This window comes from Acipenser ruthenus, chromosome 44, assembly GCF_902713425.1.
Source record: "Acipenser ruthenus chromosome 44, fAciRut3.2 maternal haplotype, whole genome shotgun sequence".
Taxonomy (NCBI): Eukaryota; Metazoa; Chordata; class Actinopteri; order Acipenseriformes; family Acipenseridae; genus Acipenser; species Acipenser ruthenus.
The window spans coordinates 8,316,981-8,341,642 of NC_081232.1; the positions used below are offsets into that span (position 1 = coordinate 8,316,981).

Below are 24,662 nucleotides of genomic sequence, written 5' to 3' on the forward strand. Positions count from 1 at the left end.
ATTCAGGGACGCTTCTTCTCCTGCAGAGTCCATCCTCTTTGCACGCTCCGTCTGCATCTCTGTACACACAAGAGAAATCTTAAATTCATACCACGTTACACACTGGAGTCACTAAATATTCAAAGACTCGTCTGTCTGTTTATCATTATTATTACACATCACAGCGCTCTTAGTTATAGACTATGTACTCCTGGAAAGTTTCATGAAATTAAACCCACAAGGAAAGGGCCATTGTGAATGCCTACAGATTCACAACCAGAAAAACTACACTTCCCATGAGCCTCTCTTGCAGGTTCACTTCAGCTACAGGATGCACAGGGTCTCCCTCCCATTTTTCCAGAAGGACCTAGAGCCTACACCAAACATGCCAGCTTTGAACACTTGTGAATACACGCCAACACTGCTTATTATAAACTAACCTGGCTGCACACACACACACCACCTAATTGGTATTGCTGCTGAAATGGGATACAACTCTGGGAGACGGTTCTTCCCAATGCTATTGACGGTGTTTAATTGGGACATCACTTTGTTTAACTGGGATGCAGTATTTTCAAATGATGAATGGAGATCGCTTTTCAGAGCAAGACAGGTGGTGCAGCGCTGTGCAGGGAGTGTGTGATTACACTGTGACTTGAGTACATTGAGTAAAGCACGCTGAGCTCCTGAAGGGGGAGGAGGAGGAGGAGGAGGAGGAGGAGGAGGAGTCTCCTGTGGTTTCTCAGGCTGCTCTTGCAAAGAAAGTTGGCGTGTCAACACCGCAGGTGCGATTCACTTTGTTTAGGAATAATAAAAACATTGACTCGTATTTTCAATGATGTATTTATCATTTAATCATAATGTGATGTGATTTCATTTGCTTTCTTTTCATTAAGATTCAACAAAGCGTGACTCGGGTCGTCTCAACTGCCTCTCGTTTAATTGGGACAGCCGCTTATGTTGGAGCACGTCACTTCTTTTCACTGTAGTGGCACTGCAGGGGAACAAGGAAAAAATAAAATAAAATATAAATCCTTGATTTAAGCTTTTACGTAGTATTTTGTTTTCAGCAATGCTAAAGTGTACCTGGATTTGCCTTCAGTGGAGCTTCATCTCCCTTATCGTAAATCAGCTAAATGCTACGCCTGCACCGATTTATATAAGCTTAAACCCTGAAAAGCTCATTTGCTGCGTAATGTCAAACCAAGTTGTTCTTGTGTTGCAGATAATACACATTTCTAAAAGTTGAATCTTTACAGTTTTAGATTTTATTTAATTAAGTTTACGAGTAAGTGAAATGACTGTCTTAGTCTCTAATCAAACACTGAGCACATAATCCATTAATCACTGCGGTTAAATAAAAGGTTCAATAGTTAACGCCATGGCAGGAAAAGCGCACTGTTAATCTGCTCTTTGATGAAAGAAATTATCTTAACACCTTAAAATATGGAGTTCCATGTGTAAAAAAAAGAATTAATATTTTCTTTTTTTCCAGATTCAACTTAAATCTTGTATATTTCCCCAGATTTATAAAATGTTGTGAATATATATATATATATATATATATATATATATATATATATATATATATATATATATATATAAAATGTGTACATTCAGATATAATTTATAACTCTACTTACAAGATTTAACATTTAGCTAAATATTTAACTGGCCAGCTAAATCTGGCGTTTGTATGCAAATGAGCTCCACCCACTGTGCTTTCACGCGATTTGATTGGCTCTTGTAATGCTGAAATCTGCATTTTCCATCTAGCATTACTAGAGCTAATCACGTGGAATTTTAAAAAGCACATTGTTTTCTAGACAATTTGACTATAATATGTAAATTACCAGAACTCGATACACACACAAACTCTCCCTTACCCCACAACACGGGGCTTAACATTGTAATTATGTAAAAAAAATATATATCGCAGTTCTGAGACACAGAGTTTGCATCAATTTGATTCGCAAGTGTCATTTTATTTGCAAATTATTTTAAATTAAGTAGTGAGACACTACCAACATGTATTTGTATTTCCGAACGAAAAAATAAATAAAACACAGGACAGGCTCTGTTTGATAAACTGTAACTTTAGTCAAACTTGTTTTGAATTTCACAGCCAACAATCAACTAATGGGTCAGTCAGCGGGCAGCATCAACGCCATTGGCAAATCATCAGCCAATGGAGTTGTTGATACCTCCCACTGGCTGTGATTGACAGTAGTAGTTTCGGCACAGTGAAATGTAAAAAGAACAGCAGCTCGCGTCACATCGAAATGAAAACGAAGCAGAAAAGGAAACGGACAGAATGAAATGAAAAGTGACAAAAGAGAAATAAATAAATGAATGAATAAATAAAAAGGGAAAATAATAAATGAATAAATAAATATAAATAAATAAATAAATAAATAAATAAATAAATAAATGAATGAATGAATGAATGAATGAATAAATAAATGCCCATGTATTTATTTTAATTAATTAATGTATTTATTTATTCCTGTATTTATTTATTTTGAATTTGGGCATGGAATATCCTCCATACTGTGGGTTCTTAAACGTTTCTATGTTAGGACCCAAAACAGTAACTCACTGCCTTCTCGAGACCCAGTTCATATCACATGTGATTATACCATTTTACATCTGGTAATATGTGATAAGCTCTTACAGCAAATTAAACTTTTTTGATCAAATAAAAACATGTTAGGGTAAAAAAAATTATAATAATGGATACAATACAAGGTTGAAAACATGTGAGATCAATAGCGATGTCTTTGGAAGTGAACCAGTTTATTAGAGAAAATATATGCAAAATATTACATTTATACATATAAAAATTTAATACAATATAATACATATTTAAAGTAGCACAATATAAAAGCACAACATACCCATAGTATACAGTTTATAACATGTTAATGTAATTTTATCAAAAAATATATAAATACCACAAAACAGTAAAAACAAAACATCAACAATAATAACAAAAATATGCTATTGATATATAACTCAATTTTGTTAAGTTAATTAAATTGATATATAGGTTGACCATACTAAATGCACAGTTAAAAGTTAAAATGGGTATTGGGCATTAAGAAATTCAAGGAAACCCCTCACTCTTATGCACTTTAAGAGAATGAAACCATCAAGCCCAGATTTAAGTGGAACTCTTCACAAACCAGTGGAATTAATAAGAAGTATGAGTGCTTTATCTCACAGCCACTAAATTTCAAAGCCATGTAGAACCATCTGTACAACTACATTGTTGTTTTGTTATAGTGTAACCCACTATACAATGAGTCACATTGAGAATTAAGTTCAGGGAAAATATATGTGAATTCTGGAGATCTCTCTCTAATGCTGCGTATACCCTTCTTAAGAAAACGTACTTTACGTTATACAGTTGCCTTAATATATTTATACCAGGTTACTTTATTATAAAGAATCACTCAGCAACAACAAATATACTTTATAAAAAAATGTTTATAAAAGTAATATATATTACAGCAGTGTGGAGTAGTGGTCAGGGCTCTGGACTCTTGACCGGAGGGTCGTGGGTTCAATCCCAGGTGGGGGACACTGCTGCTGTACCCTTGAGCAAGGTACTTTACCTAGATTGCTCCAGTGAAAACCCAACTGTATAAATGGGGAATTGTATGTAAAAATAATGTATAATGTGATATCTTGTAACAATTGTAAGTCGCCCTGGATAAGGGCGTCTGCTAAGAAATAAGTAATAATAATAATAATAATAATAATAATATATGTAGCAATTAAAATTGTTACAATATTGTTCACAGTAAAAAAAAAAAAAACATTGGAAATAAAAATATAAAATAAAACAAAATGTTTCTATCAGTTGTGCACAACGACTAAAGTACCTCCGGAGGACTTAAAAATATAAAAAAAACCAAGTCCTTCTGCTGAACTGTACAGTCCCGCTGCAATATTACAAGCCGTCTCGGTAGATGCAATGGATCGAGTCCTCCACTCTTCGTAATCTCCGGTCTCCACGAACTATTAATAAAATATAATAGCAATGCAGGACAGTGAAGATACAGCATATAGAAATTTCAGATGTATTCCTAGGACGGTAGCTCTGGCACTCGGATGCACATTGGAAATTAACATGCAGGCAACTGACTGTGCACGTGTTTATTGCGGGCACAGAAGGGGGGGGGGGGGGGGGGGCGTGTTAAAGAAACACTCACTGATACCCATATTTGGAAACAGGAAGCATGGGGGTTACATTAGCAAATACAATCATTCATTTTAATGGCCGGTATTAAAGCTATGGATGCATTGATCCCATGTGGAGGGAAAACGATCGGTCTTTTCCTTCTATTTATTGCACAGAATTTAATTCAAATTCTCTCCGTGCTGCCTTTTCCCCCAGGCAACGTCATGTGTCCTCCACTACAGTGCCTACGTAGATGTCCAAATATGGACATCTACGTCACATCAACATCTACGTCACATCAGGAGGGTATAAAAGGAGCGGGGATTCTCTAGCTAGAGAAAGCCTTCCACGGTTGCCTGTATTCTCGGGTGCATCTCTCCGCTCAAGGCGAGTCTGCTAGTTCCTGTTAGCATAAATCATTTCACTGGTTATCCGTTCTTACCAGCGGGTCTTGACTTTGGGCGGAGTCAGCGCTTGGTGTAATACAGACAGTTACATGAAGCACAGAACCAGTGAATTGAATACACTTACAGAGTCCGCTGTGTGAGCAGTGCAGCCAAGCGTTTAAGGTAAAGTGTTTTAAAGTTGTGTTATTGTTTGCAAAGGCAGTGCTTTGTCTCGTTTTATTTATTAATGTATGTGTTTATTAATTAATTTCTGTCTTTATCCTGCCTTGCATTCTTGCGACGGTAATGCTCGTGGTAAATACCCTACGATTGTAAAATCTGTGTTTTAAATACATGATTTATTTATAAAAAAAACAAAAAGCAAAATGTGTTTTGTTCAGCCTGATTCGATTACATTTTATATATAAAATACGTTTTGTAATTTCGCTTTTGTGTTTTTTTAAATACTGAGAGATTGTAACAACCAGACTTTTAAGACACAAGCCAAAACTAACTGATTTCAAAAAACAGAGAATTAAAGACTGATTGACAGCGAATAATGCGACCAAAAGTTCGTGGGTAAGAGTGTTTTAATCTCCAGTAACCTTTTTACAGTGGCAAAAAACTGTAGAACAGTACAATGTCAATCCAAAGGAAGCAAAATATGCCTTAAACATTGCTCTAAGAAACCTCATAGCACAATAAAATGCATAGTGTATACACTGGTATAAATATTTTGGAAGTAATACGGCAAAGACCACTCAAAATGACCCTGTTAACCCTGGATATTGCTGGTAAGAACGGTACACAAAACAGTTTGAAACACAATCAAAAAGTATTAACAAAAAGAAAACAGTCCATGTAAATTAACGCAGTTACAAAGTTCCTTATTGCAGAAAAAAAAAAAACACAAACAAGACAAAGTCAATCATGCTTCAAGACAAAACAAACTTGCAAGAAACATACTCCAAAGAAAAATAAAGTATCAAAACAAACGCTCATAATACTATGAAAAAAAACAAATTGTAATCCAGCATTGTCCAGCACAAAAAAGGAAAAGTCTAACAGACCTTCTTCACCCCTTCCTGTCGTGTCCGAGGACCCACTGCGCGTTATTCCTGGGTTGCAAATCGATCTCCGTTTTCTTCAGTTTCAAATCATCCATATATATAAAAAACGAACAGCATTCCAGAGCTGTATCCGTGACAGTTAGCGCAGTACTACTTCAGAAAAAATGTTACATCGTTTCTAGATAAGCTTAATTAATTTAAAAAGCAAAAAAGAATCCGCAACCAACTCTAACAGTTTCCTGCTTCCTGCAAACACAGCTCAGCTCAGCTCTCCTTTCAGTGTAACAGGAAGTGCATCTCTGTCTCGACCTCTCCTACTTCACAGTGACAGCACAGCCACGTTTCTCTGGCACTCTAGGGTTTTTTGTCGGTCAGTTTCAATGGCCAGGCTGTGGTCGCTGAGTCTGTACTTGGTCAGGATCTGCCTCAGTGTTGTGTCTTTGACCCTGACCAGGTATTCAGCTGGGGTAAAGTCTCTTTTTAGGGCCCGATAGCACTCTAGTTTGCTCTGTGTTTTTAATTAGTTTTTCCAATGTGGCTTCTATGTGTGTTTTAATTGTATGTCAGTTTTTGTCATTATTGAGTTTGGGAGTTGTTTTTTCTTGGTGTTGTGAAGCTCACAGGGGTTAATTTGGCTCAGCTGGATGAGTGTCAGTACCAGCTGGCTGAGGGGATTCTGTTCTGGGTGCAGTGTGTCGCTCTGCAGTGCTGAGGGGATTCTGTTCTGGGTGCAGAGTGTCGCTCTGCAGTGCTGAGGGGATTCTGTTCTGGGTGCAGTGTGTCACTCTGCAGTGCTGAGGGGATTCTGTTCTGGGCGCAGTGTGTCGCTCTGCAGTGCTGAGGGGATTCTGTTCTGGGCGCAGTGTGTCGCTCTGCAGTGCTGAGGGGATTCTGTTCTGGGTGCAGTGTGTCGTTCTGCAGTGCTGAGGGGATTCTGTTCTGGGTGCAGTGTGTCGCTCTGCAGTGCTGAGGGGATTCTGTTCTGGGTGCAGTGTGTCGCTCTGCAGTGCTGAGGGGATTCTGTTCTGGGTGCAGTGTGTCTCTCTGCAGTGCTGAGGGGATTCTGTTCTGGGTGCAGTGTGTCGCTCTGCAGTGCTGAGGGGATTCTGTTCTGGGTGCAGTGTGTCGCTCTGCAGTGCTGAGGGGATTCTGTTCTGGGTGCAGTGTGTCTCTCTGCAGTGCTGAGGGGATTCTGTTCTGGGTGCAGTGTGTCGCTCTGCAGTGCTGAGGGGATTCTGTTCTGGGTGCAGTGTGTCGCTCTGCAGTGCTGAGGGGATTCTGTTCTGGGCACAGAGTGTCGTTCTGCAGTGCTGAGGGGATTCTGTTCTGGGCGCAGTGTGTTGCTCTGCAGTGCTGAGGGGATTCTGTTCTGGGCACAGAATGTCGCTCTGTAGTGCTGAGGGGATTCTGTTCTGGGCACAGAGTGTCGTTCTGCAGTGCTGAGGGGATTCTGTTCTGGGTGCAGTGTGTCGCTCTGCAGTGCTCTGTGGTGCTAGGTGCATGGCTTCAGTACCAGTTGGCTGATGGGAATCTGTTCTGGGTGCAGTGTGTCGCTCTGCAGTGCTGAGGGGATTCTTTTCTGGGTGCAGTGTGTCACTCTGCAGTGCTGAGGGGATTCTGTTCTGGGTGCAGTGTGTCACTCTGCAGTGCTGAGTGGATTCTGTTCTGGGTGCAGTGTGTCGTTCTGGAGTGCTGAGGGGATTCTGTTCTGGGTGCAGTGTGTCGCTCTGCAGTGCTCTGTGGTGCTAGGTGCATGGCTTCAGTACCAGTTGGCTGATGGGAATCTGTTCTGGGTGCAGTGTGTCACTCGGGTCATCCTGGTTTAGATGCGCACGGGTCAGCCTGGTTTCGATGGACCCAGTCATTTATTGCTTTCTTAATTTTGAGTAGCAATGGGAACCGGCCCCGTTCAGCCCTGCACGCACTGTTGGGTATGTTTCTGTGTAGCTGTAGAACAGTTTTTGCCATTTCCAGGTTTAATGATTCAGAGGCTTGTGTTCCATGTTTTGTAATCAGGGTTTATGAGGGGTCCCCACACTTCACTGCCATAGAGAGGAATCACTTCAATAACTGTCAATAATTTTAAGCCAAGTTTTTACTGGTAGTTTAATTTTGTTGATTCTTTATGGTGTAGAAAGCCCTGTGTGCCTTGTCTTTTAATGCATTCACTGCCAGGTTAAAGCTCCCTGATGCACTGATGGTCAGACCCAGGTAGGTGTAGCTGGTGCTGTGGTCCAGTGTGGCGCTGCCCAGGGTGAAGCGGTACCTGTTACCCTGAGATCTGGCTTTTTTCTGGAAGACCATAACTCCGGTCTTGTCCAGGTTTACTGTCAGTGCCCAGGTCTGACAGTACTGCTCTAGCAGTGACAGGCTCTGCTGCAGACCTTGCTCTGTGGGGGACAGCTGGACCGGATCATCTGCGTAGAGCAGGAATTTAATTTGTGTGTCATGAAGAGTGAGGCCAGGGACTGCAGACCGCTCCAGCACTGTAGCCAACTCAGCGATGTAGATCAGGGCTTGTCAATTATTTTATGTGAAGGTCCAATATACTTAGTTCCAGCAAGGTGAAGGTCCAGAGCACTTATAACTCTGAACCCTCTACCCAGTACCCACAAGCAAACACATAACTACACAAATATCATTATTACACCTGCTGTTGTGTTCTTCACTTGGTTTATAGAGTTTTTATTTTGCTTTTTCATAATCAAAACTTATTTCTACGTGAGTTCTTTCCCTGCCAAAACTTTAGAATTGTATACCTACTGTGTTCTTATGTGTGTCTGTGTTAGCAGAGCCAGACGTTGCGTTTCAACATTGCAAAAGCAAAGCAAATTGTTGCAAACAAAAGTGAAGCACAAGAAAAAAATGAATTGAAAAATGACTGTGCTATCTTTCAGAATTCAATTCAATTTTATTTTTATGCAGCGCCTTTTGCAACAGGTCACCACAAAGCACTTTACATGCTGGTGATGCTCAGATTTTCCTCTCCTTCCCTACCTCTGACTCCACCATCCCCTCCTGTATCTCTACCTGTCTGTCTGCTATCTCCTCCTGGATGCACTCGCATCACCTCAAACTCAACCTCTCTAAATCTGACCTCCTGTTCTTTCCCTCCTCCTCCTCCCCCTCCTCTGATCTCTCTATCTCTGTTCCCCTGGAATCTACCACAGTCTCTCCCTCCTCAGCTAAGAACCTCGGAGTCACCCTGGACCCCTGCCTCTCTTATTCCCAGCACATCTCCACTCTGGCACGCACTTGCCGATTCTTCCTGAGCAACCCAGCTCCTGGTTCAGGCCCTTGTACTCTCCCGCCTAGACTACTGCAGCTTCCTCCTGGCTGGCTTCCCTGCGTCCGCCACCTGTCCACTCCAGCTCATCTAGAACTCCACTGCCCGCCTGGTGTTCTCTCTGCCTCGCTTCTCCCAAGTAACTCCACTGCTCCGCTCACTCCACTGGCTCCCAATCACCGCTCGCATCCAGTTAAAGACTCTTGTATTCGCCTACAGATGCCTTGACCAGACTGCACCCAACTACCTCCAGACCCTCATGTAGAACTCCTCTTTTTTTCCCTCTGGACACTTATCACTCTTCCTTAAATGCACTTTACTTGCTCTTATCTGCCCCCTATTTTACTGCATTTAACCCTGTACTTTTGAGTACTGTAATCTGTCACAAGTGTTATTTAATCTGTAGTATTTTGTATTTAATTATATTCTGATGTAACTATCACTGACACTGTTATCTGCTCCGTTATTGAATCGTATTTTGTCATACTTGTACTTGCTAGAACCAAAGTCATTGTATTTATCTTGCGCTTAATTGTATTATTACTTGTACTGTGATTCTTGCAATGTATTTTTGTTTACTGTAAGTCTGTAAGTCGCCCTGGATAAGGGCGTCTGCTAAGAAAGAAATAATAATAATAATAATAATAATAATAATAATAATAATAAGGAGTATAGCATGAAGTCGCAGCTGTTTCAGTTCTGGCAAGAATACATAACTATGCACATGCTGACAGACTGAAACCACCTTGCGCAATCAAACAGAAAACACAGCTATTCACAAAACACACACTTCCTGTTAGCATAGAGCCATTATCCATTCTTTGGGCGGAGTCACCGCTTGGTATAAACTAGTCAAGTGGCATTAAACACACTTAAAGTCGACTGTGTGAATGAACGCTGCAGCCAACCGTGGAAGGTAAAGTGTTTTAAAGTTGTTTTTATTGTTTGCAAAGGCAGTGCTTTGTCTCGTTATATTTATTAATGTATGTGTTTATTAATTAATTTATTAATGTGTGTGTTTATTTATTCATTTCTGTCTTTATTCTGCCTTTCATTCTTGCGGCGGTAATGCTCGTGGTAAATACCCTACGATTGTAAAATCTGTGTTTTAAATACATGATTTATTTATAAAAAACAAAAAGCAAAATGTGTTTTGTGCAGCCTGATTCGATTACGTTTATATATAAAATACGTTTTGTAATTTCGCTTTTGTGTTTTTTAAATATTGGGAGATGTTCAGCATACCCACTTGTCTATTTATTTATTTACTGTTAAACATGTCGCATATAATATTAAGGTGAGCAGACTTTAACTTTTGGACGGGACAGTCCCTCTTTTGGAACACTGGTCCCAGTGTCCCGGAACCTTGGGACGCTCATTTTGTCCGGTTGTTTTCATAGAGCATCGTCGCGCCGGTATAACAGAATATTGTATTTTCATGCAGGCTGCTGTGTTGCAATATCTAACTTATTACAGTACAATGACACTTGGTGTGACTAAAGACGAGGTTGAACCAGCAGTAGCATTGAAAAAAGGTCTGCAGGACACTGAACTGCAACCAAGCACAGAGAACTGCGGTCGCTATATACCGGTTTTGGATTGAAGCTCGTCCTGGTTTGAACACTCTGTGCAGCAAACTGCCCATCACACAATGGGAGTGGCTGTAAAATACGACAAAAGTATTTGGAAACATATTTTCCTATTACAATAAGTCTATATTCACTTTCAGTTCACCACAGGTACCTTCTAACACACGTATGTTAGTGAATAATATAACATAGTTATTTTCACATTTGGAAAATTAATGTTTTAAAAATATTTTACACGTTTTAGAACATGTATTTCATTAAGTATACATCTTCTGTTTTAACAGTAATTAAATGCAATAGTTTCAGGTCTGCAGGTGCCCATTTCATTTATTTAAGAACATGAATTACATTGATAGTTGAGGGCTGTATATGATACAAACAGTTTAAAACAATTACAAAACAAACACGTTCTCGTTTCATTTGACCTTTAAAAAATTATGTAAATAAGCTGCCTCAGAGGCGGGATAAATCTCCTTCTAATTTGGGGAGCCCTCCATTTTATTTCTGTGTTAAATGTAAATGGTGTATAGAGGTGTCATAATTGAACCGGCAAAGTTTAAGGAATACAGAGACAGTGGAGTACTGGGGGGGGGGGGGGGGGGGATTCCTTTAAGTTTCCACATATAGTTTTATTTCCAAATGTGCTTTTTAACCTGCTAGAAACGTGTTCATTGTATGATGACACTTCCTCTTTGACATCTCCTGCCTTGTCTCAGTGATACGTTTTTCAGTACAATTCAAATTCAAAAGAAGCTTTATTGGCATGACAAAATAAATTAAGTTTTGCCAAAGAATTTAAACAACAAACATCAACACAACTCCTCAATACAAACATACTCTCCCCCCTCCCCTATAGCCCCCCGCCCCTCGTATTTACACTTGTGTCTGGTCTCAGTACAGAGTGTCTGTGACGTCTCTCAGGGTGTGGCAGGCAGCTGCTGCCCCTCTCCTAACAGGACTGGCAGTTTCTCCGTGTCGGAGAGTCCAGGGAATTCTGTCACCTGATGGGGAAGCACATGTCTCTGGTGTGTTTGTATTGGGGGCAGTGTAACAGGAAGTTCATCTCTGTCTCAACCTCTCCCACTTCACAGTGACAGCACAGCCACGTTTCTCTGGCACTCTAGGGTTTTTTATGTCGGCCAGTTTCAATGGCAAGGCTGTGGTCGCTGAGTCTGTACTTGGTCAGGATCTGCCTCAGTGTTGTGTCTTTGACCCTGACCAGGTATTCAGCTGGGGTAAAGTCTCTTTTTAGGGCCCGATAGCACTCTAGTTTGTTCTGTGTTTTTAATTAGTCTTTCCAATGTGGCTTCTATGTGTGTTTTAATTTTATGTCAATTTTGTCATTATTGAGTTTGGGAGTTGTTTTTTCTTGGTGTTGTGAAGCTCACAGGGGGTAATTTGGCTCAGTTGGGTGAGCGTCAGTACCAGCTGGCTGTGGGGATTCTGTTCTGGGTGCAGTGTGTCGTTCTGCAGTGCTGAGGGGATTCTGTTCTGGGTGCAGTGTGTCGCTCTGCAGTGCTGAGGGGATTCTGTTCTGGGTGCAGTGTGTCGCTCTGTAGTGCTGAGGGGATTCTGTTCTGGGCACAGAGTGTCGCTCAGGTCAGCCTGGTTTAGATGCGCACGGGTCAGCCTGGTTTCGATGGACCCAGTCATTTTTTGCTCTCAATCTTGAGTAGCAATGGGAACCGGCCCCGTTCAGCCCTGCACGCACTGTTGGGTATGTTTCTGTGTAGCTGTAGAAGAGTTTTTGCCATTTCCAGGTTTAATGATTCAGTAGCTTGTGTTCCATGTTTTGTAATCAGGGTTTATGAGAGGTCCCCACACTTCACTGCCATAGAGAGGAATCACTTCAATAACTGTGAATAATTTTAAGCCAAGTTTTTACTGGTAATTTAATTTTGTTGATTCTTTATGGCGTAGAAAGCCCTGCATGCCTTGTCTTTTAATGCATTCACTGCCAGGTTAAAGCTCCGTGATGGTCAGACCCAGGTAGGTGTAGCTGGTGCTGTGGTCCAGTGTGGCGCTGCCCAGGGTGAAGCGGTACCTGTTACCCTGAGATCTGGGTTTTTTCTGGAAGACCATAACTCTGGTCTTGTTCATATTTACTGTCAGTGCCCAGGTCTGACAGTACTGCTCTAGCTGTGCCAGGCTCTGCTGCAGACCCTGCTCTGTGGGTGACAGGAGGACCAGGTCATCTGCGTAGAGCAGGCATTTAATTTGTGTGTCATGGAGAGTGAGGCTAGGGACTGCAGAACGCTCCAGCACTGTAGCCAACTCAGCGATGTAGATCAGGGCTTGTCAATTATTTTATGTGAAGGTCCAATATTCTTAGTTCCAGCAAGGTGAAGGTCCAGAGCACGTTATAACTCTGAACCCTCTACCCAGTACCCACAAGCAAACACATACCTACACAAATATCATTATTACACCTGCTGTTGTGTTCTTCAGTTGGTTTATAGTTGTTTTTTTTTTGCTTTTTGATAATCAAAACTTATTTCTACGTGAGTTCTTTCCCTGCCAAAACTTTAGAATTGTATACCTACTGTGTTCTTATGTGTGTCTGTGTTAGCAGAGCCAGACATTGCGTTTCAACATTGCAAAAGCAAAGCAAATTGTAGCAAACAAAAGTGAAGCACAAGAAAAAAATGAATTGAAAAATGACTGTGCTATCTTTCAAAATTCAATTCAATTTTATTTTTATGCAACGCCTTTTGCAACAGGTCACCACAAAGCACTTTACATGCTGGTGATGCTCAGATTTTCCTCTCCTTCCCTACCTCTGACTCCACCATCCCCTCCCGTATCTCTACCTGTCTGTCTGCTATCTCCTCCTGGATGCACTCGCATCACCTCAAACTCAACCTCTCTAAATCTGACCTCCTGTTCTTTCCCTCCTCCTCCTCCCCCTCCTCTGATCTCTCTATCTCTGTTCCCCTGGAATCTACCACAGTCTCTCCCTCCTCAGCTAAGAACCTCCGTCACCCTGGACCCCTGCCTCTCTTATTCCCAGCACATCTCCACTCTGGCACGCACTTGCCGATTCTTCCTGAGCAACCCAGTTCCTGGTTCAGGCCCTTGTACTCTCCCGCCTAGATTACTGCAACTTCCTCCTGGCTGGCTTCCCTGCGTCCGCCACCTGTCCGCTCCAGCTCATCCAGAACTCCGCTGCTCGCCTGGTGTTCTCTCTGCCTCGCTTCTCCCAAGCAACTCCACTGCTCCGCTCACTTTACTGGCTCCCAATCACCGCTCGCATCCAGTTCAAGACTCTTGTACTAGCCTACAGATGCATTGACCAGACTGCACCCAGCTACCTCCAGACAGTCATCTCTCCCTACACCCCTACTCGACCTCTCCGCTCCTCCTGCACTAGAAGACTGGCCCTACCTCCTCTACGCTGCCCTGCCTCCAGAGCCCGCTCCTTCTCCACCCTCACCCCGCAGTGGTGGAATGACCTTCCTACAGATGTCAGGACTGCCCAGTCCCTGACCACCTTCCCTGGCGCCTCCTCAAGACTCACCTCTTCAGACAGCACCTGTAGAACTCCTCTTTTTTTTCCCTCTAGACACTTAAATGCGCTTTACTTGCTCTTATCTGCCCCCTATTTTACTGCATTTAACACTGTACTTTTGAGTACTGTAATCTGTCAAGTGTTATTTAATCCGTAGTATTTTGTATTTAATTACATACTGATGTAACTATCACTGACACTTATCTGCTCCGTTATTGAATCATATTTTGTCATATACTTGTACTTGCTAGAACCAAAGTCATTGTATTTATCTTGCTCTTAATTGTATTATTACTTGTACTGTGATTCTTGAAATGTATTTTTGTTTACTGTAAGTCTGTAAGTCACCCTGGATAAGGGTGTCTGCTAAGAAATAAATAATAATAATAATAATAATAATAATAATAATGTCCTAAAGTGAAGCCGGACTATTTTTGTAAATACAGATTGTGTTTGGAATTAAAATGCAAACGAAGTCTAACAATGAGTTTACATGGCCTATGTTAATTTACATATCTGCAGTATACGTTTCTTTTTCTAATGTCTAAACATCGGCAAATTTGAGGTGGGATCATGTAAATGAACGCTCCGAATAAGCGGCTGTCCTAATTAAACGAGAGGCAGTTGAGACGACCCGAGTCACGCTTTTTGATTCTTAATGAAAAGAAAACGAATGAAATCACATCACATTATGATTAAATGTTAAATACATCATTGAAAATACGAGTCAATGTTTTTATTATTCCTAAACAAAGTGAATCGCACCTGCGATGTTGACACGGCAACTTTCTTTGCAAGAGCTGCCTGAGAAACCACAGGAGACTCCTCGTCCTCCTCCTCCTCCTCCTCCTTCAGGAGCTCAGCGTGCTTTACTCAATGTACTCAAGTCACAGTGTAATCACACACTCCCTGCACAGTGCTGCACCACCTGTCTTGCTCTGAAAAGCGATCTCCATTCATCATTTGAAAATACTGCATCCCAATTAAACAAAGTGACGTCCCAATTAAACAACGTCAATAGCATTGGGAAGAACCGTCTCCCAGAGTTGTATCCCATTTCAGCAGCAATCCCAATTAGGCAGGTCCGAGTGTGTGTGTGTGCAGCCAGGTTAGTTTGTAATAAGCAGTGTTGTCGTGTATTCACAAGGGTTCAAAGTTGGCATGTTTGGTGTAGGCTCTGGGTCTTGAAGAAATGGGAGGGAGACCCTGTGCCTCCTGTAGCTGAAGTGAACCTGTAAGAGAGGCTCATGGGGAAGTGTAGTTTTTTGGTTGTGAATCTGTAGGCTTTCACAATGGCCCTTTCCTTGTCGGTTTAATTTCATGAAACTTTCCTGGAGTATATAGTCTATAACTAAGAGCGCTGTGATGTGTAATAATAATGATAAGCAGACAGACGAGTCTTTGACTATTTAGTGACTCCAGTGTGTAACGTGGTATGAATTTAAGATTTCTCTTGTGTGTCGGTACAGAGATGCAGACGGAGCGTGCAAAAAGGATGGACTCTGCAGGAGAAGAAGCGTCCCTGAATTCACCTGAGCTGCCCTGGAACCAGTAAGACCCCAGATCCAGTATTGTACTCCAGGGTTTCTTTTCTCTTGGCTTCAATGTGTGCCCTTCTCGTCCTGCTCTCTGCGCTGAGTTTGATGCGTCACTTTCTCCTCTTGTCTTCTGTTCTGTTTCAAGTTTCTGCTCGCTATTGAACTTGTTTCTTTGGCATCGGATCACATCAGGCAGCCTGGGAGCAAACTGTCCTAGTGAGTGTCTGAGTCATAAATGTACTGAACCCTGTGTGTGTGTGTGTTTATAACCCTGTGTGTGTGTTTATAACCCTGTGGGTGTGTGTGTGTTTATAACCCTCTGTCTGTCTGTCTGTGTTTCTGAACCCTGGTGTATATTTCTGAACTTTTTGCTCTTCTCCTGTTCAGGCTCTATTTGAAGAGAAGGACCAGGATCCAGTTAAAGAGGAGAGTGCGCTTCACTGGCCCTGCTGCTGCTGCTGTTACCGGGGTATTGGCAATCCTCATACTGGCTGCTGGCAGTGTGAGCAGCGACAGTGAGTTTGTGACAGTCCCGAGCTCAGTGAAGTGTACTGAGGGGCAGGACTGTATCCTGAGCTGCACCTTCAACTACACAGCTGGAGGCTGGGATGAGAAGTCAGGTGTGATCTGGAGAAGAACAGAAACGGGGCGCATCGTTCACAGTTACCATGACAACACGGACCAGCTTGCCCATCAGCTCCCTCAGTATGTGAGCAGGACCAGCCTGTTTGATTCTGAGCTGCAGCGCGGGAACGCTTCACTGCTGCTGAGGAGAGTCAGGGAGGGAGATGCTGGAGAATACGACTGCTCTGATTACACTAGACTGTCCGGGTGGGGCCTGACTGAGGTAGTCGTGGTTCCGGCTCCACCCACAGCAGCACCAGCTCCTGTGACAGTCCCGAGCTCTGACTGGAGGGGTTTAGGAGCACTTCTTCCTCTTCTTGCTCTTTGTGTGATTGCAAGTCTCTGTGTTGGTCTGTGGCTCTATAAAACACACACATGTCACAGCTGGAAGTCCAACAAGGCTTCTAGTCCAGCACAGGCAGTGCCGTTATCAGATGTGATCGAGGAGCCCAGTGAAGTCAGACCGCTCCCCTGCACTGCTTAATTTACCCAGTTTAATACAAGCTCCCAAAACGAAATAGTCAGTTTGAATTAGGAAACGTGTTCAGTGTTGAAGAGAAATTTTTTAAATCGCATTGTTTCCGAGACAACTGAACTATAATCTGTACTCTCGTTGTCTTTGCACGATATCAGAACAATCCAGCACATAGATACAGTAGTTTATTCAACATGACATTAACCTCTTCATCTCCAGGATGCACATCAAAGGAAAGAGCACTTGCAGTACCACGCCCTGCCTGCGCACATCAAGGTTTGCCGTCTGTTCTCTGGGGTTTTTATTTTCAATCTGATCTCTTTGTATTCATGCTCTGAGGCAGGGTTAGTGTGTGTGTTTTGAAGTCGGGGAGGAGAGATGGAAATCATCAGGTGACTTTATTATCCAGTTGCATTCCGTGCACAAATCCCTCTTTATCTGTGAAGACATTGACAAGAGCTGGAGACGATCAACGATCTCAAGTATATACAGAGTATTTCATTGGATTATTTCTGCAGTTTTGCTTGTCTACCTTTATTTTATATTAGTATTTGATTGAAAAAAATATATGGCAGCATACATGGATTATGAGAAGGGGAGCGCTGAAGAGTTTGAGCCGTGTTCGGAGGATTTCTGAAAGCAGCGACAGCACTTGGAGTATCTATTACAGTGCTGGGACAAAATACTGTGAAGCCAGAAATACTTGCAACCAAAACATTTGGTGAATCACTCCCGTAAAACCTATTTTACTCCAGAAATGTGGCGGCCTGTTGCAATATACAAAGTATGTATTGTCAGTGGAATTTGATTTAGTGCCATTTTTTTTTTCATACGTGCAAACCGCATAACAAACACAACTCAGAAAAGCAATCTATATAAAAAATCAGAATCAATTCTACAGTCAACCTCTTTAACCTTCTTTTTATTATTTTGTATTTGTTTTGTTGTATTATTATTATTATTTATTATGTTTAAATATGAAGGTGAAAAGCCGTAGTTGTTTTTGTTTGGCAAGGACGAGCGAGGTGCCGTCCGCCATGATGTATTGTTTTTGTTTTAAAATACCTTGTGAGAATGCGTGACTGTCAGCTAGTAAATTATTGAATTAGCTGGCAGTCACGCTTAATAATTCTACCCGTGCAGACTGTGGCCGAGCGGTAACGAGAGGATTAATAGCCAGTTAACCCCTCGGCCATGATATCAAAGACCTGTTTCTTTGGCTGCAAGGTCTGGGTGTTCGGGAGGAGGAAACGAGCGAACGAGATGAGAAAGAAACAGTCATTAAAATAACCACAGGATCGGTGAACGCGATCTGCTCAGCCTGACCTGAGTTTTGTGTTGGTGATTTGTTTTTCTTTATCTTTTTTATTTTGCTCTGTGAGAAGTGTTTTTTTTGTTCAAACCTTTTATTTTATTTTTGTGTTTGTTAAAATAAAACGGCGCGAACGCCTTTGCACGCGGTCCTGCCTGAGTGTTACTCTTCCTGTGTCTGGCCTGACGTCACCACTTAGCCATCCCTGTCACACACGCTTATAAAATGAAGCAAATACAAAACAGTTGCATCGAACATGGATTTTATATTAATTATTATTATTTTTATTTATTTTTTTTAACATAGAACCCTAACTCCAAAACCAAGAAATTCTTAGTCTGAATTCTCTGTACTATTTTAGTATATTTTAAAGAATAGAAAAATATGCTCAACTTGTTTAATAATATAGTATGGAGATTATTTTTTGTCCTGTAAAGAAAAATCTATTTATTAGAAAAAAATATGTATTTATTTTCCTTTGTCTGTATACATTTCTGTATTCAACCTGAAACTGAACTGAGGCCAAATAAACTATTAACCTTAAAGATGTTTTCTTTGCATAATATAATTAAGTACAATATGAACTTGGTAGCAATTTTAGTTAAAAGTTTTGACAAACAGTTTATTTCAATATTGTTTTTATTATTTGTTTATTTAGCAGACACCTTTATCCAAGGCAACTTACAGAGACTAGGGTGTGTGAACTATGCATCAGCTGCAGAGTCACTTACAACTACGTCTCACCCAAAAGACAGAGCACAAGGAGGTTAAATGACTTGCTCAGGGTCACACAGTGAGTCAGTGGCTGAGGAGGGATTTGAACCGGGGACCTCCTGGTTACAAGCCCGTTTCTTTAACCACTGGACCACACAGCCTCCTGAAATTCAGTTCAACTTTATACCCAACTAGTGCATTAACACAAGCACCACCACCAGCATTTACAGTCAATATTCCCTTGCTTTTGAATTTTCATTTTAGGTTATGGTGTAAAAACACCAACATATTCAGTTTTTCTGGTTTTAAGTTTAACTGAAATGGTGTTGAAATGTGACCTGCAGAACTACAAACCCGTTCAGATGGCACACTTGTAGCAGGTATGCAGAGGATTTTCTTGGTCAAACTAGCTAACGTTGGTAGATCTGCTGCATGCGTATTCCACCACATCAGAGGATCCTCTTCAGCAGTGATTTGTGGCAAAGCTAAACAGCGAGAGATCTCTCTCCTGGCTCTGGTTTCATTGGACTCCTCCACTTCAACACATTTCCTCTGCAGCTGCTGCTGCTTTGTGGTAATGCTCTTCAGTAGCTGACAAAGGCTACCTGGTGCCAAGCCTTCACCTGGGCTACCTTGTGCAGCATTCTCTGTTCCTGTGGGTACTTCTTGCTTGGGGCAATTTAACAGAAGCAGTGACTACAGCCTCATTTGGTGTGATGGCAGTTATGTCCTCTACATTTTCAGAGAAGCTGTCCTTGAATCTGGGGTCTAGGAAACCAGCAATATCAATGAGTTTGTTGATGTTGTCTGTTGAGTACCTTGCAATCCGATTATAGCAGCCTTCATTTGTTTGGCCAACTCACTGTCATCAGTCTCTTCTGTGAGCAGATTGTTGGTCAGATGATGAAGGATTGGTTTCAGTGCTGATATAGTGACATAGCTTTCAGCAGCTAGAGAATCTGTAAAGGTGTTCAACAGTCCAGCTTTACAGACATAAATTCCTCCCTGTCAAAGCACGTGGGAATGTGGCTGGAGCCGTGATTCGATTAATGATTAATGATTAATCAGGCTCCAGCCACAGGTGTATAAAAAGGCTGATCAGGGGTGTTAATTTAGAATGAATGCTGGTGACAGAGGTGGAGGTTTGTGTTGCTGTGTTGTCTTTGTGTCCGTCAGTTTTTGTAGACCTTTTGTTTTGGCCCTTGTGTTGTTTATTTTGTTAATGTGGTTTTTGTTTAAGTGTTTTGTTTGTTTGTAATGAACGTGCTTGAAACTGCAGCTTCCTGTGTCTGAGTCTCTCCCTGCTGATAACATCCTGGGCCGTGATGCTACCCTGTCACAGGAATAGAAAAAAAATGTTTACAACATTGCCTACCTGTTTTTTTTTCTTAATATGTAGTATTTATTAAGTCGTAAATGCAAGTCTGTGTTTGATCTGTTTTTGGTTGGTTTAGAAAACACAACTTGGCTCCTTCTTGGCTGGTTCAGTTTGGTGGGGCGTTGCAAACATCATCTGGCAGCGCTGTTGAAGAGGGTGTGTGTGCCGTCATGTACCCTGCAGAAAGAGGCGTTCGCTTCTTCAACAGACTCTCCACACAAAACAGAAAAAACAGAAATATCCTTCAAGAAAGAAAACCCTCCAATCAGCCCACAGATTTCTAGCATCCCTGGTGAGAAGTGATGGGGCCAAATCGAGCATGCCAGAGTCAGAGGGGCATCAGAACGACACGATGCGGGACAGAACGACACGAGGCAGGACAGAACGACACGAGGCGGGACAGAACGACACGAGGCGGGCCGTACCGGACCTCTTCTTCAGGTTCTATTGCTTAAATACTAATCCTTACTTTCTACAGCACATTTAGCAACAAAAAAAACCCTTACACCTCAATACCAAAGGTCCCCCTGTCAGGTGTGGCAGACATGTCTGGGTTCTGCATTCTCCAGCGCTGGACTGAACATTTCAGAAGCCCTGTGTGTGTAAATAGTGTGTGTGTGTTTGTTCTGTGTTTAATGAAAGTGCAAGCAGAGTTTTCACTGCAGCTTTCCTGACTCAGGGTCTTATTCCTGAACCGGACGCTGTCGTGTCGCAGCGCACCAATATTTTATTACATGTCCAGTTTGACCACATTTTCATCAACAGATATATTATCCATTATCTTACTTGGATAATGGATAATATATGAAAATGAGGGCTGTCACTCGATACAAATTTGATTGGTTAATTTATGGGCATTAGTTGATTATTCGATAGGTTAATCCGTGCACATTTTTAATAAAGGTAATTATAGCGGCTGTCCTGCACAGTAAAAACTTAAAAAAAATGTATAGAATCTAAAATAAAATGGCTCCATAGGAATTTGGTCTTTTTAAAAGCATTTTTTCGATTCGATTAATGATTAATGATTAATCAGGCTCCAGCCACAGGTGTATAAAAAGGCTGATCAGGGGTGTTAATTTAGAATGAATGCTGGTGACAGAGGTGGAGGTTTGTGTTGCTGTGTTGTCTTTATGTCCGTCAGTTTTTGTAGACCTTTTGTTTTGGCCCTTGTGTTGTTTATTTTGTTAATGTGGTTTTTGTTTGTTAAGTGTTTTGTTTGTTTGTAATGAACGTTCTTGAAACTGCAGCTTCCTGTGTCTGAGTCTCTCCCTGCTGATAACATCCTGGGCCGCGACGCTACCCTGTCACAGGAATAGAAAAAAAATGTTTACAACATTGCATACCTGTTTTTTTTTTTAATATGTAGTATTTATTAAGTCGTAAATGCAAGTCTGTTCTTGGCTGGTTTAGAAAACACAACTTGGCTCCTTCTTGGCTGGTTCAGTTTGGTGGGGCGTTGCAAACATCATCTGGCAGCGCTGTTGAAAAGGATGTGTGTGCCGTCATGTACCCTGGAGAAAGAGGCGTTCACTTCTTCAACAGACTCTCCACACAAAACAGAAAAAACAACTATCCATCAAGAAAGAAAACCCTCCAATCAGCCCACAGATTTCTAGCATCCCTGGTGAGAAGTGATGGGACCAAATCGAGCATGCCAGAGTCAGAGGGGCTTCAGAACGAGACGAGGCGGGACAGAACGAGACGAGGCGGGACAGAACGAGACGAAGCGGGACAGAACGACACGAGGCGGGCCAGAACGACACGAGGCGGGCCTTACCGGACCTCTTCTTCAGGTTCTATTGCTTAAATACTAATCCTTACTTTCTACAGCACATTTAGCAACAAAAAAACCCCTTACACCTCAATACCAAAGGTCCCCCTGTCAGGTGTGGCAGACATGTCTGGGTTCTGCATTCTCCAGCGCTGGACTGAACATTACAGAAGCCCTGTGTGTGTAAATAGTGTGTGTGTGTTTGTTCTGTGTTTAATGAAAGTGCAAGCAGAGTTTTCACTGCAGCTTTCCTGATTCAGAGTCTTATTCCTGAACCGGACGCTGTCGTGTCGCAGCGCACCAATATTTTATTACATGTCCAGTTTGAACACATTTTCATCAACAGATATATTATCCGTTATCTTACTTGGATAATGGATAATATATGAAAATGAGGGCTGTCACTCGATACAAATTTGATTGGTTAATTTATGGGCATTAGTTGATTAATCAATAGGTTAATCCGTGCAAATTTTTAATAAAGTAAATTATAGCGGCTGTCCTGCACAGTAAAACCTTTAAAAACTCTACAAAATCTAAAAAAAATAAAAAATAAAAAAAGGCTCCAAATTAATTTGGTCTTTTTGAAAAGCATTATTTTTATTTTAGTAAATGAAAGAAATTTTTACAAAATAACATCAATCCATGAAAGTTTAATAGCAAAATATAATGCAAAGGAATTTATTTAGTCTTTCATGCAAACATAAGTAACCCTTATGGGCTCCTGTAACAGGAAAAGATCTGTGCTGCCCCTGTGATGCGTGCATGATCCTTCAGGAGGCGCTTGGGAGCCCTGACGGGTCCGACTGTCAATCATGGCAGTGACACGAAGAGGTTGGGTGAGGGCTCTCTCTCTCTCTCTCTCTCTCAATTCAAATTCAAATTCAAATTCAAAAATGCTTTATTGGCATGACGAGAGCGCTCAGGTATTGCCAAAGCTTTTATAATACAAAACAGAAATAATAAAACGGAAATACAATTACAGAACATAACAAACACAAAAAACCATTGTTCCCTTCCCTTTGAACGATATAACTACCTCCCTCCCTCCTCATCACCAGTAACCCCATGGTCATGTATGCAGGGTGTCACACACTGTCCCTCAGGTTGTGGCAGGCAGACACATACTGTGCTGCTAGATTTGCAGTTCGCTCCTCCTCTCCAAGAAGGATGGGGATTTTACTCGAAATGGAGAGGAGGTTAAACTCTGCCATTTGTTTTTTGAATTGGGGGATATATCTCTCCCGTATCTCTGTGTATTTTGAGCAGGACAACAGGAAGTGCATTTCTGTCTCTACCTCTCCCAGATCACAGTGACCGCACAGCCTTTTTTCTTTGGCAATCCAGGTTTTTTCTCTCTCTCTCTCTCTGAGTGGTCGGGAGGCGGGCGTTGAGGGGTACTCGACCTATATAAATAATGCTGTGCTATTCCTCAGGTCTGCCCCTTTAGGAAGCATGACAGCGGGAGCTGTGGTTGGAAACTGCGTTCCAGACCCTACACAGCTTCTGAAGCGAGGAGGAGAGACAGACAGGCAAGACAGCCGTGGAAAAAGACCAGACGGGCTGGATTAGTTATCAGGGAAACCCTGGGTAGCCCCATAATGTATAGTTAAAAGAACAGCAGGGCGCAGGTTGTAGTTTGGTTGCTGTGTTTTAGTTTTAGTTTCCCTTTTTGCTTTAGTCTTTTGTTTGTATTATTATTTTGACGCACCTGCGTGTGCGTGTGTGTGCAGAAAGCATTGGCTCCTTATTTAGTGTCTGAGTTTCTAAAAGGTATTGACAATGTCGACCCAGGGGACTTCTTTCACCTGAAAAAAGAAACAAGGACCAGGGGTCACAAATGGACATTAGATAAAGGGGCATTCAGAACAGAAAATAGGAGGCACTTTTTTACACAGAGAATTGTGAGGGTCTGGAACCAACTCCCCAGTAATGTTGTAGAAGCTGACACCCTGGGATCCTTCAAGAAGCTGCTTGATGAGATTCTGGGATCAATAAGCTCCTAACAACCAAACGAGCAAGATGGGCTGAATGGCCTCCTCTCATTTGTAAACGTTCTTATGTTCTTTACCATATTTACCATTGTTGGTATCCAAGTTAGCCAGCAGCGCAGTGCCACCTTGTGGCTGAATTATTAAAGTACACCCCTGCTGATGTCCAATGAATTTCACCTCCCTCCCACAGCTCCTTATGAACCTTTTTTTTTGTTTACATTTTATTCAAAGAAAAACAAAACCAATAATACTGTAATAACATATAAAATAAAAATAAACAGCTTGCATATGTTTCCACAGTGTGTTGTGTTACAACCTGAAATCTTGTTACAGAAGATATACATTGTAATATTAACTCTATTGTTCAGGGATCGGTGCACACACGAGAAATCCATTTTTTAAATCACATTTTTGAGGATTAAAGGCATCCTCTTCACATTTTTTTAATACAGTTACCAGTGGGACATTCCAGAATATTTTGAGCAGGGACATTCAGAGGCAGTTTTGTCATCGTTCAGTTATTCATAGTTGCATTTGTAATAAACAGGTACTTACTTCACTGTATAATAAACAAAAAATCTTATTAACTTTTATTAGCAAAATAAAAAAATAAATAAAAGGCTTTTTTGCAATTTTAAACTACAGTTCAAAAAAGTCTGTGATTTACAAACGTATGATTAACTAAAAATATATAAAAAATAAGGACATGTGGTTTCATCCCAACAGAATAATTGAAAAAAAAAGTTCTCTCCTTCCCGACTTCAAAACACACATCATATTACTAACCCTGCCTCAGAGCATGAACACAAAGAGATCAGATTGAAACAAAAACAAAATAGAAAATAGACG

The 24,662-nt window shown here is 41.5% G+C and overlaps 2 protein-coding genes across 3 annotated transcripts in view; both read left to right on the forward strand.

The window, feature by feature from the left end:
- Positions 1–4,526: 4,526 nt before the first annotated feature.
- LOC131709690 (uncharacterized) lies at positions 4,527–18,102 on the forward strand. Of its 2 annotated transcripts, XM_059012361.1 has the most exons (3): positions 4,527–4,734; positions 15,474–15,555; positions 15,930–18,102. In XM_059012361.1, exons 2-3 carry the CDS (start codon positions 15,476–15,478, stop codon positions 16,648–16,650), a joined length of 801 nt encoding a protein of 266 aa, XP_058868344.1. In that variant the 5' UTR covers positions 4,527–4,734; positions 15,474–15,475; the 3' UTR covers positions 16,651–18,102. The 2 variants fall into 2 exon arrangements, with proteins under 2 accessions (XP_058868344.1, XP_058868343.1); XM_059012360.1 differs by lacking the exon at positions 4,527–4,734 and having other exon boundaries at positions 15,398–15,555.
- The window catches only part of LOC117962895 (CD276 antigen homolog), a 42,289-nt gene continuing 27,300 nt past the window's right edge, over positions 9,674–24,662 (forward strand). The window contains exon 1 of the mRNA XM_059012321.1: positions 9,674–9,823. The gene's annotated coding sequence lies outside the window, so the exon portion shown is untranslated. The remainder of the gene's footprint in view (positions 9,824–24,662) is intronic.

Bases quoted from the DNA above. Each gene is read 5' to 3' on its own strand.
- LOC131709690 (XM_059012360.1), top strand. From the start codon at position 15,440: ATGAATTTAAGATTTCTCTTGTGTGTCGGTACAGAGATGCAGACGGAG. The intron at 15,556-15,929 runs GTAAGACCCCAG...TCTCCTGTTCAG, and splicing joins CCTGAGCTGCCCTGGAACCA to GCTCTATTTGAAGAGAAGGA.